The following is a 20,355-nucleotide window of genomic DNA, read 5'->3' on the forward strand; positions in this document are numbered from 1 at the left end:
ATTGCATCATTACATCTGTTTCCATTCAGTCGAAATCGATTTCTGAGCCATCGAAACACAATCCTCATCAAATTCGAATGTGTCCGGTAGCGCGAGAAGACGCGACGAGTTGGCAAGTTTCAAGCTCCGACAAGTCACACTCGGCGCGGATCCGAAATATATTAAAGCTCGAAAACAACGACGGAGTTGGCTGAAGAAGATCCAAAGGGTAGAAACGGAACAACTGACTTGGAAAACAGAACCGGCGACAGCCAGACTAGTCATTTTAAAAATAGCTGCGCTCTGCGCTGCGAACCACCCGACGTGGTTACGTTTTATCGGCACCCGGGGTTAGCTTGTGATGTTTACGACGAAATACATATATATGTGGATGACGGGGTTTCAACCCCATGCGGGTGGGTGGAAGCAGCTTTCGGTGGGAAGTTTGTTATTGATGATATTTTTTTCGCAAAGCAGCAGAAACCAAATGGATCCAGATACTTAGTTTTGGCCGCAGTTTTCTCATTTTCGTTCGATTTGGGTGGCTTTGCTAGTTCCATGTAAGATTTATTTGACACAATTTGGATGAGCAAAAGCAGGACGAGACGGCTGTGGGGAAAAATCAATTGTTGTTCAGTTGTTATTTGCTCCCCTCTTGTGTTGAATTCCATGATTGACCAAAATTGGGGATCTATTCTCAGAAGCGGATAACTAAAAATGTTGCTGAACTGGAGCAGAACGGAATATCAATTAGGATTATCATCTTTCCCGATAACACATTATCTCAGACCGACTGGATGAAAGCGGAAATTGTTTTTAAATCAATAGCGACTAAATGGAACAAATCGCAAAAAATGACCCGAAATTCCACGCAACACAATCCTGAATTTACACCTTAGAGTTCTCGTAATTTATTTTCTCGCATTCCAGTACCGTGACCGCGATCAAAGAGATTCCTCGAAAACTCTGTTTGGCGGTTAGCAACTGTTTCGAGATATAGAAGTACAGTGAACGTTATTTATAAGATCTGTCATCTTTTTGATTCGGATGACTATAGATATTCCGAAAGAATTCAGTTGCTTCAAAGACATAAAGAACGCCCACCCACAGCGTGTTCTTCTGTTCGACAGTTTGAATTACTCGCGAAGTCGAGTCGAGACAGTCGTTCGATGTTCAGAATTTATGGTTTGTTTTATTCCGTATGAAATTTCTTTCAAAACAATTGTATTGTGGCGATTCTAACGTACTTGCACAATGCAATGTGCAATGGGCTTCGCACCTACAGATGATTCCTCCGTAATCAACCCTCACGTACATCGGCATGTGCTGTTGCGGATGTGAGTTCAAATGTGGTCGCACCATCTCACACTCCAGTTTTGATGTTCATAACATGTTCTTTTCTTCATTCTCACGTTCACGGTTGGCTGACACATGTTTGAGAATGAGGAAAGTACACATTCACATGCCGACACGCAAATATATATTATATTAATATATTCAAAATCATGACATTATGAGACAAATATAAAAAGAATACCTAAAACTGAAAGCATCAGAAGAAGGTCAAACAGTTTACGTCTGTTTCGTTCATTAAAACTCACGAACATTTCACAGATGTGGTCTGGAGCTGTCCCAGACTAGAATAGGCCGCTTGCACTAGCCTAGACAGGGAAGAAAGGTCATCGTTGTGTAATGATACTTTCTTTGAACAAGTTTCACGCCAACAAATTTCGCAGTTTAGCTAGAGCCGGGGTTCAAATTGAAATTAGTAGAAAGAAGTGATGAAGGTAAATTTAATGTCAAGATTATAGAGTTGGAGGTTGAGTTGTGTTCTGCGCCTTGTATAATTTAGTATCATTATATTTTTTAACGTTACGTTTCAGTGGTAAAGTATTAGGTTGGAGAATAAGTAATCCATTATTTTTGCGTGAAATTCATAACTTTTTTTTAGTATGCTTGTGTGTATGTCCGATTTGGGTCAAATATTTGTTGCCATTCTAAAAGGTGCTTCACAATGCCTCTCTCATAAAAGTCTTGGTCCTTTATGGCGTAAAACTCTAGCAATAGATTTTTACAATCTTCTCTTGATCCCAATTTCTTATCACTCAGGAAGTTTTACAGTGCGAGAAAAAGGTGGTGGTTGTGCACCCGTGGCCGAGTGGTTAGCGTCTCACGTTATCATGCCGGGTGTTCGGGTTCGATTCCCGTTCTGTTTTTCGTCAGAAAAATTTCCTTCGACTTGCACTGTGCTCACGTGTATTCTAGAGCTTGCCCCTCGAAATACATTCAAGGCGTGTTATTTACCTTAAGAAATCTCAACTAATTCAGGCATTTCCAACGTCTGTATCGTGTCATCTTTGTCGGATTGGATCGGTGTGCACCTACTCAAACTTGAATAGTCAAGGTGGTGAAGAATATGGCGGTACACTTTTTCATTGTCGCCTATCACGCCACTGGAAATGTTCCGAAACGAAGACTGATGGAAAGTAGGTCAACCTGCACTACAGATACCATAAGAAGTGTCTCGTTTAATGAGTAACCTGAAGACATCTTGATTGAAGTATTAAAACGACAGCACGGGATTATGGAGAAGAAAACACTGCTTTCAGTCGACAGCTTCTATCTCTTAAGGCGGCATTCCACCTATTCAACATGCTACATGCTACAAATCAATGGTAAACAACAATGGATATGATACTTGCGCAATTTTGTATGTTGTTTCCATCACAGCCACTACACAAAAGTATGCGTGAGCTCACTGCTCCAACATATCTGTTCTGATGTTATTGTTTTTATGATCAAATATTTTGCTGTTCCATTATTATGATGAATTATGATAATCGTCAATAAATGACGTAGTTGCTTCAATATTGTCGTACATGTCGTGCTACACACGCCGCACCGACCGGCAGGCCATTGGATAAGGCCAACATTGCACGACAAGACCAATTTTGTCGCAGAGAGAGACGCTCTAATAAGCAAGAACCATTGACTTGTAGCATGTAGCACGTTGAATAGATCGAATTCCGCCTTTATAAACGTTCCGGTCTTTCTACAAAGATAACAAAGAGACATGGTCGTTATGCAGCAAGCAGAGACTACCCAACCGAAAATGCTGTCTGTGCTCCGTTATAAAAATTCAGACAAATAGATTCGAACAGCAAACTTAAAGCAGGAGAAGAAATTATCGTTTCCAAATATCTTATTTGTTTAAATGTAAGATTATTTATGTAAAGCAAATGTAATATCGATTCTGGATCTTTTGTTGAAGTTTGGATCAGCGTAAAGGAAGTCTTGAAGATATAGGGGGGTCGATACACTGAACATATGGCAAATAATGAAAGTTTTTGAACGTTTATAACAATTTCCTAATAGATCGCACGGATGTTTGCATTTATAGATAAAAAATATTTCTACATATCTATCACAATATTTTTTTTTAAATGAACAATTGAATAATTGTAAGATGGCAGGCATTTAAACGCGCTAAATTCCATGTTTTGATTGGCCCTCAAATTGTATCGACCAAAATAGGCAACTGAAGTAGTCGCGAAATACAATTTGAATACATACGGCGAAAAAACAAACGTACCTATCCAATGTGCATATCATTCTATCTAAGGTAAAGATGAAAAATAAGACAACGAAGCCAACACACGTACAGGCTAGCGAGCAGACAACAGTCTTTCCTAATGCGGTTGGTAACATACAACGGTTTTGCTCGAGTCAATGAAGCCTCAAAAGAAGCGAAACATTGCGTGGCAAGGTTCTCCAGTCAGTCACTAGCGAGCAGATGATCCATAGTAATAATTCAATTTTCTAACCGGGAAGCACTGTACATCAGCAATAGGAGCAGTAGGAAATTAACAACAATATAGGTATCAGCAACAAAATAGAATAGGGGCAACAGCAAACGCGTTTCAATTTTCCTGGCATTCAGAGGAGAACGCTATACTGGGTCACTGAACCGTTCACTAAAGTGTTGTTTCAATGCAATTAAGTGCAATAGTTCGTCGCATATCAAAGTAATATCCGAATTGACAAAAAGCAAATTACTTTTTATCATTTGTTTGCCGGGGGAGAGCTTGTGTGAATTTAGAATTTTTTTTTGGACATATGGTGACTTTCGGAGTGATCATTCAACTCTCGCGATTTCGCGCATTGTTTCCGGGTTTTCCAGCAGCAAGTACAGTATTCTTCGATGGAAAACTGAAGGTGAAAAATCGTTTCACAATCCAATCGATTTCTGATTTTTTGTTGCCATTCTGCGAAAGGTGCTGTATACACTGCGTTTCACAACTATAGAACCACTCATTTTTTCTATGTTTCCAGAGATATGTAAGAAGTCGATTGAATTGAAGTATATAGTGTTGGATATAACAACTATCTTCATTTGATAGACTGACCATTTGAATTTTATTGTTGTGCTCAGGCGCGAAACATTCAATAAACGAAAATTTCAGTGTTTCATAACTATAGAACCAAATGGAAAAACTTTTACTCCTTTACAAAATCAACGTCAATTTCACATGAATTACAAAAAGTTTCTAATTCGTAGGTCATCTTTAGTTCTCAATCAGTTCAAATAATCCATTCGGGGTGGTTTTGACTAAGTTGCGCCGTGTCTCGTTCCACGCAGAGGATACTGTTCATTTAAGCTCTTCAAGAAAATTCGATGGAATGTTGGAAGGTAATGGAATGAAAAGTGGACGCGTAGTTCTTCCAAGCTTCCAGTGCATCATCACGAAGTCGCGTACATAGCTTATGCTCCGAGATGGAGCACCACATCAGCTTCACCTAACTGACCGAGAATTTTCACATGCCTTTCGAAGTCGTCGACAATGACGTTCAGAGTGGACGCAGATTTTCGCTTCATCTTAGGTTAATCCAACAAGGGCTCCTAATGACTCTTTGTTGGGGAACCTACCCGTAAAACTTCGATAACTCTATTACAGACTCCCAATATCGAAGGGAAATCCCTTCCCAAAACACAAACATCCTATTGCTGTCGGCGAAAAAAACAATAAAAAAACAGCATTTCACACAGTGCCGACGGCGATAAATACACAGTCTTCTTTCTTTCTTCAGGTGCAAGAGTTGTATATTTAACATATTTAACACATAACGGGTGTTCAATAAGAAAAGAGAATTTCTACAGTGATATAGTAAAGAAAAAATATTTCAAGCAATTCAGTATTTTTTATTAAAAACATAACGGTTGTTCTTCAAACAAAGTCAGTGAATGTTGCCCAAGGGGTCGTACGGCGCAACTTAGTGGAGATGCTCTCACAAGAGCGTTGGACGGCTCTGGCTTTGAAATCCCTTTGTCGGAGATTGCGATACACTGAATAACTTTGATCTTCGCCGGACGGCCACTACCTGTCTTCCGTTCTGTGTTCCCAGATGCCAGGATCCGGTAAACAGTATCGGAACACTCGTAATAGCGTGCTTACTTAAAATCCATTAAGTTAACAACATTACTATTCATTTTAACATACAGTTTACAAATTAGACAAAACCGACACAATGAACTATAACTGTAGTAGTGTATGTTTATTAGTACGAGAAATGTGCCGTGGAAAACTAGGCAGTCTTTGTAAACACCAGGTTGCTCTCATCAGACTTATTTTTTTCCTTATGAATCAGGAACCAGAATAGGAATTATTGACGGAATTCGGTTAGCCAGATAGATGAAGTTATAATGGCGGTTGGTATTTTTATGGTAACAATAGGAAGCCTTTGTCCCTATTTAGGCTGAACTTCGATGCTGAATCATTCGATAGCGTGATTGCGCTCAATTTGTTCCATTCAAAAGGACACAATAGAATGTCTTGTTTCGGATGTGGCATCCAAAACGGCGAGTCGAGCGGGTAATCGTTGTCTTGGGACAAAATAACAAGAACAATCAGCTCACGGCTCCAATTTTATTATATTTTGAGGCACCGGCTCGGGAGTCCCGGGAGATGGCTTGGTGGACTCTACAGGATTGGTAGCGACTTAACAGTTACTATTTTTGGTTGGTTATCCCCGGACAGAACTCGCACACAATATTTTTATTAGTTGATTTAATCGGAATTGGATTATGCAGTTGCGACCAGATCGATGTGATTCCGTCTTCAGTTGGCCCGTTCTCAGTCCACGGTATCGAATTGGCGAATATACTCCTTGTGTAGTTCGATGAATTCGGTAGTTTGACCAAGATGTCTATGAGTAGTTTATGAGCATGATCAGGCTGGCCCGAAATTCCAACCGAGGAATGGATTGTAAGCGCAGAGAAGTGAAGCGTGATTTAGCCATCAACAGCTTCCAGCTTCCAGAGTCATCCCGAGAAAAAAAGTGGATGAAATGAAATGAAATGAATCTCGATCGGAAAGGTTGACGCTCCGCTTGAAAGTGCTGACCACTCTTTTTGTCGTCGCTGTGGCTTCTGGCTTTCGATTTCTTCCGGACCCAGGCTCTCTGGCTATCGACAAACATTCCTCAAACATTTTTGTTACATTGGTTATGGTTGTTTTGGTACCTCGAAACGATTTCGCCCAAAAATCATTAACTCGACGTGCGAAAAGCGACCAAATTTTGATCGTAGCACCCTTCAGCAAAAAGTCAAAAGCGTTATTCGTAATTGAACCACTTTTTATGTGCCGTAATTTTGTAATGATGCAAAATATTTTTCACCACCCAATCTCAACATGATAAGCTATCAAGTTACACACCGTTTAGTGATGATCAATAAATCGGTAAAGCTTCTACGTTTTACAATCTGATCCACTGATGGTGGGGAAAAATAACAGCTTATCGCTACAGTTTGACCAATGTTTGGGGCGGTGGGGAACAACCTGTTGCTGTTACGGTACGTACATTTTCGACCATCCGCTACTGTCCCAGGAAACAAGACCAGTTATATCGTTCCAGCTTACGGAAAGGTGCGTGTTCCGATCGAACTGTGCGGGTGTTTGTTTTGATAATGACGATGATTACGATAACGATTATGATGATGATGATGACGATGGCCTGGATAGCGAAGGTGGGGGCGAACTTCTCGGTGTAGTTTATTTTATTTTTATCGCATGACTTGAGTTTGATCGTAAAAATTGCGCTAAATTTAGACGTTTGGCTAAAAATAAGCTTCCGTCGTGTTGCTTGCACGGTTCTCAGCAATCTCAGAATAGCCTAGGACAAGAGATTGCTATATTTCATTCTCTGGGCACTGACGGAACCGGAGAACCGTTGATGGCTATCGTAAAAGAAAATGTTTGTGAATATTTTTTGCCTCCCTAGATTGGTGCTCCATTTACGCAACCTTGGAACAAGTAACGTATTGCACGATAATTCTCTAGATGAGGTCGGGTGATATTTATCGAATGCGTGGGCTGCTGGAGATTGCAGAAAAATTGACGTGCTGTTGCTTCATCCTTCAGTAAGATATTTCACTACATTATGTTTGGCTACATAGGCATGATAGACATTTTGTTCGCTTGGTCAATACAGAATGGAAGAGACGCATTTTTTCCAAGCCTCGGTTCCGTTTGGTCACGAATGTTACAATTCACATATTCAATTTCACAATTTGGGCCGGCGCAGATCAAAATGTTATCTTTACATTTTGTTCCACGCCCACAAAATTTGGCTCCGGGGGCTGGTAAGCGCTGGAAGAAAGGTTGATACACGAGTGTACACATGTTGACATAGATACACGTTCTTGGTAAATTGAAATGTCAAAGTGGGTTCGGTTCGGAATTTTACCACACGTGTATCAGACAATTCTGCTGCTCCATGGGGCAGCAGCATGGTTAATTAATAATGTTGGCAGTAACTGGAATGACAACGAGAAAACAATCGAATCTGTCAGATTGTCAACTGAAGAACAAATATTTTGAAATACCACACAATTTAGAGGCGAATTAACTGAAAAGTTTAAAGCATCTTAAAGTCAAAAAGAAGAAGAAGATACCACACTATCGAGTGCAGGTGTGCTGGAGCCAAACCAAAACAAAATAAATTTAATCACTGACTTTTTCGGGGGTACAAATCGGAATTGTTCTTGTCGATAACAACAGTTGCTTATCGCTAAAGCCGAATATGTAATCTTTGTTGATTTTATTGAGACTGCAGTTGTTGCGATTATGTGCCAAATTAAATGCAACCCATTTGGGACAAACAAATTAGTACACCTTCATCCTGTGTGAAATTAAGTCAAGGTTTTGTTTGGTGATTGGTTCATACTGTGGCGTCAAACAATGTTGATAGAAGCTGTCGTGATAGGAGTACTGTTGTATTTCGTAATCAGTTTCTTTATCACCAGGAGAGAAATGGTGCGAATAGCAAGTCATTTCGCAGGCCCTAAGCCTCATCCAGTGCTGGGGAACATACCGGACTTTATGAACAAAGATATACCAGGTACAACCATGAAGAAATTGTTTTGCTTGTTCGGTTAGGTTCTGTCATGTTTCATTTCAATACGCATTCATGTTACGCAATCATTTCAAAAACAGATGTTTCATTGATGTTTTTGTTTTAACCTGCATATTTTATACGTTCGCATCTATGTATTGTAATGTTCGGAATCATCCATTTCGTGCAAAAGACTGTTCAATTGTTATGAATTGAATGTTGAACTTTTTTTTTTATCAATTCGTTTATTTTTACTGGCTCAGTTACTTAAGTTTAAAGGAGCCGAATTCTTAAATATAATTTTGAAACTATATATATATAAACAATTTTCTTACATCTATGGTTAGTAAGATGGAAAACCGATTACTCGCGGTGTACTCGAGTTTAGGAGGGTGACATATTTTTAGGAGAAGGATGGGATATAAGGAAATTGTAACAATGTTGATGAACACTCATTTCATAAATCTATTCGTATATCTATAGTGTATTTACATTTCAACTTATTCTACTATTTATAGTAAGGGGACGAATTACCCGCAAAGGAAGGAAAGGAGGGTATAAGGATGTAGGGACAATCACACACGAAGATCTATAGCTTTAAGGAAAACATATATATGGGACATGTAATCAAGGTCTAACCGAGCCAACACATCTCTCACCGGCACATTGGGCTGTCTTCCTCGGGCCCGAAGGGAATTTTCTAAGTTCGATCTGGCGACCAGATACACCTCGCACGACCAAACAATGTGCTCGATGTCGTGATAACCTTGGTCACAAACGCAGAGATTGCTGCTGGCAAGATTGAAACGAAAGAGTAGTGCATCTAACGAACAGTGATTGGACATGAGTCGGGAGAAGGTGCGAATAAAGTCTCGACTCAAGTCTAGACTTTTGAACCACGGTTTGAGGCTAACCATAGGGATAATCGAGTGAAACCACCGGCCCAATTCATCTTCATTCCACTTGCGTTGCCAGTTAGCGATGGTATTTTTGCGGACTAAAGAATAAAATTCATTGAAGGCGATTTGACGCTGATAAATATCGCCTTCAATTGCAGCTACCTTTGCTAATGAGTCAGCCCTCTCATTACCCGGAATTGAGCAATGAGAAGGGACCCACACAAAGGTAATGACATAACAGCGTCTGGATGAAGCACTCAAATTTTCTCGTATTCTCTCAAGGAAGTACGGCGAGTGCTTTTCCGGCCTCACTGAACGGATAGCTTCGACAGAGCTAAGACTATCCGTTATAATGTAATAGTGTTCAACAGGTCGTGAGGCGACGCTGTCCAGCGCCCAATGAATTGCTGCCAATTCAGCAATATACACTGAGCAAGGATTCTGAAGACTGTGTGAGGTGCTAAAAATTCGTTGAACACTCCAAATCCTGTGGACTCGTTTATAGTGGACCCATCAGTAAAGTACATATTATCACAATTGATACCCCCATACTTTTCATCGAAGATCGTTGGATGATATGAACTCATGAATCCGGAGTGAAAATTTAGCTCGATCAGCTGCTCAAAATTTCCGATCACCAATGGGTTCATAACCTTACACCGGATGAAGAACCGAAGAGATAATAAATTGAAGCGATCTTTTAGTGGGAGTAGGCCTGCCAAAACCTCGAGACTCATGGTATGCGTTGTGGGCATACATCCCAACGCGATACGGAGACAAAGATACTGAATTCGCTCGAGTTTAATGAGGTGTGTTTTGGCAGCTGATTGAAAACAGAAACTGCCATACTCCATCACTGAGAGAATAGTTGTTCGATACAACATTATAAGATCTTCTGGATGGGCTCCCCACCAGGTGCCGGTAATTGTACGGAGAAAGTTTATTCTTTGTTGGCATTTTTTACTCAGATACCTAATATGGGCCCCCCAAGTACATTTGGAGTCGAACCAGACACCAAGATACTTGAATGACATAGCATGAGTGATCGGTTTACCCAAAAGTTGAAGCTTTGGTTTTGCTGGTCTATGCTTCCTAGAAAAAACCACCATCTCTGTTTTCTCCGTGGAGAATTCGATCCCTAGCCCAATGGCCCAGGTTGAAAAATTGTTCAAAGCATCTTGTAAGGGTCCTTGCAGGTCGGATTCGTTTGATCCTACGACAGACACCACTCCATCATCTGCAAGTTGTCTTAGGCTGCAATTTTGTGTAAGGCAATTGTCGATGTCGCTTACATAGAAGTTGTACAAAAGAGGGCTTAAACATGAGCCCTGGGGGAGGCCCATGTAAGAGACCCGACTTACTGCCGAATCTCCTTGAGAAAAGTTCAAATGTTTCTCACAAAGCAAGTTATATAACATATTATTCAATAGAGGCGGCAGACCCCGAAAGTGTAATTTGTCCGACAAAACCTCTATTGAAACAGAATCGAAGGCCCCCTTTATGTCCAAGAATACTGAAGCCATTTGTTTTTTTTCGGCGTTTTGAATTTCTGAACAAAGCAACGCAAGACAATCATTCGTCCCCTTGCCCCTGCGGAACCCATATTGTGTATCTGAGAGTAGGCCATTCGTTTCAACCCATCGATCAAGGCGAAACAAGATCATTTTCTCCAACAATTTCCGTATACAAGACAGCATTGCTATTGGGCGGTACGAATTGAAGTCGGACGCGGGTTTTCCGGGTTTTTGAATAGCTATAACTCGTACTTGTCTCCAATCATCTGGAACAATATTATTCTCCAAAAACCGATTGAATAAATTCAACAAGCGATGTTTCGCCACATCAGGGAGGTTTTTCAGCAAGTTGAACTTAATTCTATCCGATCCCGGAGCAGAATTGTTACATGAAAGCAGAGCAAGAGAGAATTCTACCATCGAAAACTCGGAATCAAGATCGCACCTACCTTATGGTATATCTCGAACAATTTTTTGCACAGGAGCGGAATCAGGACAAACCTTCCGTGCAAAATTAAAAATCCATCGATGTGAATATTCTTCGCTTTCATTCGTTGAAGAGCGATTTCTCATGTTTCGAGCCACTTTCCATAATTTTTTCATTGACGTTTGTGACAAACCTCCCACGAAATTTCGCCAATAAGCACGTTTTTTCCCTTTGATTAAGTTTTTAAATTGATCTTCAAGGGCTAAATACGTTTGAAAATTTTCAGGGGTTCCACGTTTCCGAAAAGCTTTAAATGCATTCGATTTTTCTACATAAAGCTTGGAACACTGGCTATCCCACCATAGATTGGGAGGCCTTCGACGAATAGTGGAACCTGGGATGGGTTTCGTTTGAGCGCGAACCGCGCTGTCATAGATCAAACGAGAAAGGAAGTTATACTCCTCCAATGGAGGTAAACCATCTCTGGAATTGATGGCTAGAGCAATCGCGTCCGCATATTTTTTCCAGTCAATGTGTCTTGTGAGGTCATATGCCATGTTTATAGATTCAGAAGAATTCGACCCAATGGTGATGGAAATCTTGATTGGCAGGTGATCACTACCGTTGGGGTCCTGGATTACATTCCACTTGCAATCTAACGATAGTGAATTCGAGCAAAGCGAGAGGTCAAGAGCACTTGGGTTAGCAGGAGGTTTAGGTACACGTGTTGTTTCACCAGTGTTCAAAACGGTTATATTGAAGCTGTTACAAAGGTCATATATCAACAATGAACGATTGTCGTCGTACTGTTCCCCTCAGGCAGTTCCGTGAGAGTTGAAATCTCCCAAGATCAATCGTGGCTCAGGAAGGAGTGAGCACATGTCAACAAGTTGCTTGCGGCTAACCGCAGCTCTCGGAGGCCAATACAAGCTGACAATACAGAGGTCTTTGCCTCTGATGTTTGCATGACAAGCAACAGCTTCGATCCCTCCAATAGGTGGAAGGTCAATTCGAAAAAATGAGTGGCACTTATTGATCCCCAAAAGCACCCCTCCGTATCTATCATCACGGTCCAAGCGTATAATATTAAAATCGTGGAAAGAGATATCATCTCGCGAAGAAAGCCAAGTTTCGGACAGAGCAAAAACATCACAATTGAAGTTATGAATTAAAAATTTGAATGTATCCAATTTAGGGATAAGACTACGACAATTCCACTGTAAAACAGTGATATCTTCGACCTCTCTATTTTAATTAGACATCAAGAGAGATAATCATTGCAAGGAGGGGCCATGTTTGCATCAATTGTTGCAAAATTGTCTTTAATACTGGAAGCATTGAGATGACAATGGTTCTGATGGAGTCGGAAACATTAAAACACTTGAAGATTTGATCCAAAAGGTCAGACAACTTTATAAATCCCGATTGGGGAGTTGAACTGGACGGAAAAATAGGGACAGTTGGGGTTTTTGATGTCCCCTCGAGTGCTGGGTCGTTCGAAGATGAAATATTCCCACGGAAGCCAGGAGGAACCTGGTTTTGCTTGTCCGCTGCACTCGATTTTTTAGGCAAGCTAACAGAGGATATAACCGTGGGGACTTGTTCTTGAACTTTGGGAGTGGTCACATTTTTGCGCCGGGGATTCCCTTTGAAAATAAACGGTGTGCCCCCGCTAGCTGCGTCCGCTTCCATTTCATCAACTGGCAACGTGGAAAAGGTATTGTGTGTTGAGATTGGTTGTTCTTGTTGTTGGGTCAGTGGCGAAGCGCCCTTCAAAATTTCCGCAAATGTGCGCTTCGAGCGTTCCTTTAAAGAGCGCTTTGTTTCTCCCAGCGACTCTTGTAAGTTTCACAAACTGAGAGCTCGTGTGGGGATCCCCCACAATATGGACATTTATGCTCAGTCGCACTGCAGGATTTCCCCTCATGTTGCTCTCCGCAAGTGGCACAGCGCTCCTTGTTGGCACAATAATCCGAAGTGTGACCAACTGACTTGCATTTGTTGCAAGTCATGGGCTTTGGCACGAAGAGTCGCACAGGTAGTCTCAATTTGTCCACCATAACGTAGTCAGGGAGGGCGGCACCAGCAAAGGTGACTCGAAACGAGTCGGACGGCGTAAATTTAGTTTGGTCCCCATCATGGGAAAGTTTCCCGAGTTGACGACAGTCCAAGATTTTCACTTCCATTGAGGGGAGCTTCTTGAACTTGCCTTTTCCTTCTGCTTTTATTTGTTCGCTCGTCAGACCCGTTTCAGTTATCACCCCCTCAATTTCTACGTTATGGGAGGGTATAAATGTTCGATATTCGAGAGTGAAATGTTGATCAGCAACAATCTCGTTTGCGTGTTCCCGGTCATTCACGACAACTCGCAATTTGTTCGGTCTAACCCTGCGAATTTCAGATACAGAAGTGTATCTGGCCAGATCTTTCATGATCTGAATCACGTTAAGGTTTTTTCCTTTCGGTTTTGGCCGGAGGAAAACAACCCACGGGCCAGTTCCAGATGCATCTTCTGGATAAACTCTGACACGTGGAGCGGAGACAACAGAGGGGGAAGACGAGGACGAGGACGAGGATGAGGATGGGGACGAGGACGAGGATTGAGTTGTATCGGAAGCATCAGAAGGGGGAAGCGAAATCGATGATGGGAGATGGGGAGTGGAAGTAACAGTGGGTTGAGAAGGGAGGCTTGCAATTTTCTTAGAGGGGGGCTTGGTAGGATGAGCGGATTCGTCCCCAGAAGAATTATCTTCCTTATGAGGGACTCGTTTATGTTTTTTCCCAGATCTTGTATAAGATTCATTATCGGAGATCTCCATCTCTGGAGATCCTCCACTATTCTCCATTTTACAAAAATTTCTGTATTATTTCTAATATATTATTGATTTTAACAATAATCTCAAAAAAAAAAATAGCAAAAAAAAATTATGATAATAATATTAAACAATGAACAATAATTGAATAGTAATATTAATAATAAATATGTGTACCTTAATATAAAAGTTGTTCCAATAATGCACTCTACTGCCCTAATCAGGGAGAGACAGAGGCTACGCGCTACGGAGACAACACAATAGCGCAAGTATAGCTTACGGAGCCACGTGATGATGAATCCCGTTTGCGACAGTCACGCGATGGCGATCCCGTTATGTCGAATCAGTTCAACAGCCGCAATCCGGCTCGCTGCAAGAGCGCTGCTTCCTTTGTTCCTTCGTTCCACTTCACAAAAGGTCAGGTCGCGGACAGCAATGACCTTCACTCGTACACGATACACTCGTACCAATAGCACAATAGCAAAAGTGGCAACGCACAATACCGACACTGAACTTTACTCGTCAAGAGTTGGATGAATGTGGAACTTTGAATTAACAATTTTTTTTATCTCAAGGCCTTCCATTGATTGATCTTCTAATACGCCTTTTCAAGGCTGTAGTCGAATTAACATTGTAGTTTTAAGCCTCTATAACGTATAAAATCAATTAAATCGACTATTCATGTTGTAAGGACAAGTTCCGATATATCGGATCTTTTTTAGAACAAACCGTTTTTTTTCTACTGGACTCGTCTACAACCCTCCTCGAGGGCTATCAAGTCCCCCGTCTTCAACTCTTTGGTGTTGTGGGAAGGAAGGTGGTATTTCATTCATGCGGTGCTAAAATTAATCCATCAAATTCTTCCACAGCTTCTCATTGTTTTATCACTATTCTTCAGAATCTTTTTTGTGTGTGCGTTACGCCCTGGTAGTTGAGCAGAAGAATGTGTGTCAGTGCCTCCTGTGCCTTATTCTCTAGCGGAATAAACGTGAGTAGCCGTGAGCCGCAACCCACCAGCAACGTGTGTAGCGTTTCATCATACGGATTCCTCGTGGTTGGCAAGCCGGTGGAGGCGGTTTTGGTCGAACGAACTACAGGCAAACCTTTTCTTTTGTGCGGGGGATAGGGACCGCACAAAAAAGTCGCATAAAAAAATCGTGCAAAACTTCACCAGCAGCTTTAAAAAATCGTGTTCGGTATACATTTTGAAAAAAACTTTTTTTGTGCGGTAGATAGGGACCGCATAAAAAAAATTTCCCCCAAGAAAATAACTCAAATCCACGCCATTCACCGTTCAATTTCCTTTTGTTTCCCTGCTTTGGGATGGACACTTTGCCTTTTCGGTTGCGCGTGGCTGTTTTGTGCTTTTAGTTGCATGTCGAAACGTGTTGCTGTTAGAAATCATGTCATGCAAAAACTTAGAGCATTTGATGAGAGGAGGGGAATGATTTCAGAAGTGGATAATTGAGACGCAAATATGCTTTTTTCGCACTGAAATGCATATAAACCATCGAAAAAAACTAAATGGTCGATAACTTCGTCAAATATGCTTCTTTTCGTACACCGCACAAAAAAAACCGCACAAGAACAGAAAATCGCACATAAAAAATTCACACAAAAAAAAAACCGCACAAAAACAGGAGGTAGTCGCTCCCACGATCTACTCATATGCGACGCGGGCGGTATCTCTCCAAATGCTCAAAGAAACGGACTCAGTCTCTCATCCGGGAGCGATGTCATACGTGGAGCAGATGGTTTCAAAGTGCACGGCACGTTTTCTGCAGCCTTAAGGCGGAATTCCATCTATTCAACATGCTACATGCTACAAGTCAATGCTTCTTGTTTATCGGAGTGTCTCTTTTTACGACATAATTGGTCTTATCGAGCAATGTTGGCCTTATCCAATGGCCTGCGTATCGGTGCGGCGTGTGTAGCACGTCAATATTTAAGTAACTACGTCATTGATAGACGAATATCACAATTCACCACAATAATGGAACAACAGAATGTTTGATCATAAAAGCAACAATTTCAGAAAAGATATGTTGGAGCAGTGAGCGTTCGCATACAACTGTGTAGCGACTGAGGTGGAAACAAGATAAAACATTGCATGCATGTAGCATGTAGCATATAGCATGTAGCATGTTGAACTAGACACCAGTGTTCCGAGGGCTGCTATTGTTGTTTGCGATAGAAGCTTCCTGGGAAACGGTAGACGTGTGTCATGGGTCGCCACAGCCTTCTTAATTTCGAGAACAGATTCCAATCGATCAGATTTTTTAGCCTTGGCTTGACGTGGAAACGATGCTTCTTTCAGAAACCAAATGTTTTCGATAAGAACTCGGTCGTGAAAACGGAAAAGCGAGAGCAAAAATTCAGTCCATTTGCATACAAATAAACATCATGTAGGCTTTTCTGGAGAACTGTCCGCTACCCCGACACGATGAATAAAGTCAACTTTTGATACCCATCGCGCTTTAGATGGCCATCCACTTCTCAATCAGCGTGACGGATGATTCTTCGTCGATGAAGGTAAACGTTTCTACACTTCTCCTATTGGCGAACAGAGTCACAGGCAAAATGCGAAATATTGTCGTACCCTGGCCGTAACGATGCTCTTTCAATTCTTCAGGTTGATTCGGAGTGGATACCGCACCACTGCGTCCGTACGACGGACCAGTCATGGCCAGGATTACCATATCTACAGAATAATCTGCATTTATACAGATTTTTCAGACTTTTTGAATCCAAGAATCTGTAAATACAGATTACAGATTTTTGTGATTGTCATACAGATTTACAGATTTTTCAAAATGACGATCCAATGTTAGTTATGGCTTGATCCCTATAACATTTTTTCCAAGTCACCAATTTCATTCATATGGTTTTGCGGTCGTACTAAATTTCGACATGCGTGTCGTACTGGTCACAATTTTTTTTACATGAAAAAGCAGTGATGTATAACTTTGTGAGATTATGAAAGATGAACAAGATTTCTTTATTTTTTGTAACTTCTGATAAGTTTTTATTAACCAATGTTTATTATGTTTATGTTTAAAAAATATATGCTATAATTCTTCTTCGTGTGATATCTTTCGCATGTATTCCAAAAATAATTAGTTTAGCGTCTTTCGCCTTTTATTTTTTTGTTTGAACATACAGAACAATGCTGTTTACAACTACACAGTACCGCAATACATGGAGTTTTTCATTAATCCTTTCCTCGGGATGGCTGACATCTTTTGTTTATACTGAGTACCGTTATCTATTTATTATTCATAGTAGCACCGGTTTGGTTCGTGAATAAGTTCTCAAGCCATTAAAATTCGTTTACAAAAAGTGTGACCAATACATTGTTGCATAAATTATAACATGAGTATATTTCTTTTCTGTGGTGGCTGAAGGCATACGAACTAGCGCTAAGGGTTGATGCAGATTTCGATACAGGTTTTCTGGGAAAAAGTACAGATAAAAAGATTTTTTGAGGCGGAGGCGATCTGGCGTAGTGGTAACATCCATGCCTCTCACGCTAAAGGTCACGAGTTCAATTCTCACTCCCGACATTCTTCCTAAAATGGAAGTAAAAGTGACGAACCAGCCAAATGAGTTGAAAATCACTATAATACAGATAAAAAAAAAAAAGATTTTTTGAGACCAAAAACACAGATTTTATTATGGCAATCCTGGTCATGGCAAGAGATGTAGACGCGATATTCCAATGTGAAGTACTTATCAGTAACTATCTCATTGTCTTCTTCTAGGTAGACACGAAAACACGCAGTTTGTTCGGCCTAATCTTGTTTCCTTGCACACTACACTTCGCCACGGTACGGACAACGCACAATAACAAAAAATCAGTAGAGCGAAAGAATCATTCTTACAACCACGAAAATAATAACGGTATTGAGACAGAGACGCGAACAAAGTTCAGCTGCTTCGAGCTGTAGACGAGGAATGTGAACCGATGAGATATTGCTGGGTTTAATTCAATTTTATTCGTCACCGGTACCGATTGACTAATGGTAGGTACTTAGGAAGAATTTTAGATATATTGAGGAGAAGGAAGAGGTACGTACGGCCTGTTTGCGTTCAATTGACTATTATGTGTGTACCCTATTCCTTCGCTGAATAATGGATATTGTGGAATTTGACCTCGTTCTAACCCTAGCATTGTCTGGTTGAACTGATCTATAAATACGTTGGATGTTATACGATATAACTTGTTGTTGGATGACCTAATTGACCACGGAAAACAGACTAATTGAACGACAGAAGATCGTTATTCAATTCCAAACAAAGCACGGATATCCTGCATGAACTGCTGCGCTGAATATTTTCCTTAGCCCTGTATTTCGTACTCGAATCTCATCAAATTAAAGTGGATGAAGAAGATCTCTCGTATTCAGTGTCAGCTTTTACATTGAGGGTTTTTATTACATTGGGTCTAAAAATAGCACTATTCTGCGAATGCGTTGTGATTATACCAAACGTTCTCAAAAATCGCCATTTTTTGGCATTCTTTGAAGGCATCGCTATGAGCAGTCTCGTAATAAATACGTGGCTCAATAACTTGATTTTAACATATTTTCATTCAATACACAATCACTCGTTAGACTGTTTACAGCTCATCTGTTCATCATACGACATAACTGTGTTTCATAAACTTCCGTTAGTATCTTAGCGATCATCATTCTTATCGTTACAAACTTCACGAACACGGTTTATTGCAGGCATCTTCGAAACCATGGTTGAGTCCCACCGATTCTATGGTCCTGATGTGATACTGTGGAGCTTGCTCAATCTCAACATAATCAACGTCACTAGCTCCAAAAATGTGGAAAAAATACTGATGGCCAAGCAAGTCCAGAAATCTATGCTTTATTCATTTGTTGAACCATGGCTGGGACAGGGGTTGTTGATTTCCACCGGGGAAAAGTGGTTCCAGCGGAGAAAAATTATCACGCCGACGTTCCACTTCAAGATTCTGGAACAGTTTGTAACGGTGTTCAACAAGGAGACGGACATAATGGTGGAATGTTTGCGAAAGCACGCCAATGGTGGGGAATTCGATATCTACGATTACATCACTCTGATGGCATTGGATAGTATATGTGGTAATACCAGCATTTACACTAAATGTTGTAGCTTCAGATATACTTTTATTTATTTTTCACAGATACTTCAATGGGTACATGCGTAAACGCTCAGAATAATCCTAATAACAGATACGTACAAAACGTTAAAAGGTATTTGTGGGATGCTGGAGTATCATTCTATTTTTTCCTCAAATAATTGCACATATTTTTCACAGGATGTCAGTTTTAATTCTACTCCGTACAATAAGTATTTTGGCGGGATACCCGCTTCTCTACAATATTTTCCATCCAAATGCTTGGGCGCAGCGCAGAATCATCAGAGAACTTCATCAGTTCACCGACTCGATAATAAAAACCAGGAGAAAGCAACTGGAAAAGGAAAATTTGCAACGGGTGGACTTCGATATCAACGAGGAAAATCTGTATTCCAAGAGAAAGATGACATTTCTCGATTTACTGCTGAATGTGACGGTTGAAGGGAAACCGCTAACCGATTTGGATATACGAGAGGAAGTTGATACCTTCATGTTTGAAGTTAGTATACGGATGGCAACTTTCGTACTGCTTTCAGCAGTTTGTTTCATTCACAGGGCCATGACACTACAACCAGTGGAATTGCCTTCACTATTTATCAGCTGGCATTGAACCAGGATATTCAAACACGCGTGCATGAGGAAATCGTCTCACTTCTCGGTGCCGATCGTCTTAATACCGATCTGACAGTAAGCCTTCTGTCGGAGTTTCGGTATCTGGAATCTGTAATTAAGGAAGCAATGCGATTGTTTCCTCCGGTTCCGTTAATTGGCCGATGTTTAGTTGAAGACATGGAAATGAGTAAATATCAGCGTCGCACTTGAAAAAAAACATCTACAATTAATTTTCCAATGATTGACAGACGGAACTATCGTGAAGGCGGGACAGGATTTCCTGGTGCCGATTTACGTGATTCATCGAAACCCCGAGATATATCCCGATCCTGAGCGGTTTGATCCGGAACGCTTCTCCGACACGGCCGAGTCGAAGCGGGGACCTTATGATTACATTCCGTTCAGCATCGGTTCGCGCAATTGCATCGGGCAACGATATGCTATGCTCGAGATGAAAACAACGTTGATCAAATTGATTGCCAACTTTAAAATTCTACCCGGAGAATCACTAGGGCAACTGCGGGTGAAGACTGATCTCGTGTTGCGGCCCGACAAGGGGATTCCCGTTCAAATCGTTCCAAGAAGCTAG

At 41.0% G+C, this 20,355-nt stretch overlaps 1 protein-coding gene across 1 annotated transcript; it reads left to right on the forward strand.

The window, feature by feature from the left end:
• The first annotated feature begins 8,172 nt into the window (after nt 1-8,172).
• LOC129776985 (cytochrome P450 4d2-like) lies at nt 8,173-20,355 on the forward strand. Its single transcript, XM_055782991.1, has 6 exons — nt 8,173-8,376; nt 18,754-19,137; nt 19,200-19,269; nt 19,335-19,653; nt 19,710-19,953; nt 20,015-20,355. The coding sequence occupies exons 1-6, from the start codon at nt 8,217-8,219 to the stop codon at nt 20,353-20,355; spliced, it is 1,518 nt and encodes a 505-aa protein (XP_055638966.1). The 5' UTR covers nt 8,173-8,216.

Source organism: Toxorhynchites rutilus, chromosome 3 (genome assembly GCF_029784135.1).
Source record: "Toxorhynchites rutilus septentrionalis strain SRP chromosome 3, ASM2978413v1, whole genome shotgun sequence".
NCBI lineage: Eukaryota > Metazoa > Arthropoda > Insecta > Diptera > Culicidae > Toxorhynchites > Toxorhynchites rutilus.

What these genes read in the sequence shown, in the direction of transcription:
- LOC129776985 (XM_055782991.1), top strand. Translation starts at nt 8,217, where the DNA reads ATGTTGATAGAAGCTGTCGTGATAGGAGTACTGTTGTATTTCGTAATC. An exon ending in GGCATTGGATAGTATATGTG is followed by an intron (nt 19,138 to 19,199) that starts GTAATACCAGCA and finishes TATTTTTCACAG; the next exon opens with ATACTTCAATGGGTACATGC. An exon ending in TACGTACAAAACGTTAAAAG is followed by an intron (nt 19,270 to 19,334) that starts GTATTTGTGGGA and finishes TATTTTTCACAG; the next exon opens with GATGTCAGTTTTAATTCTAC.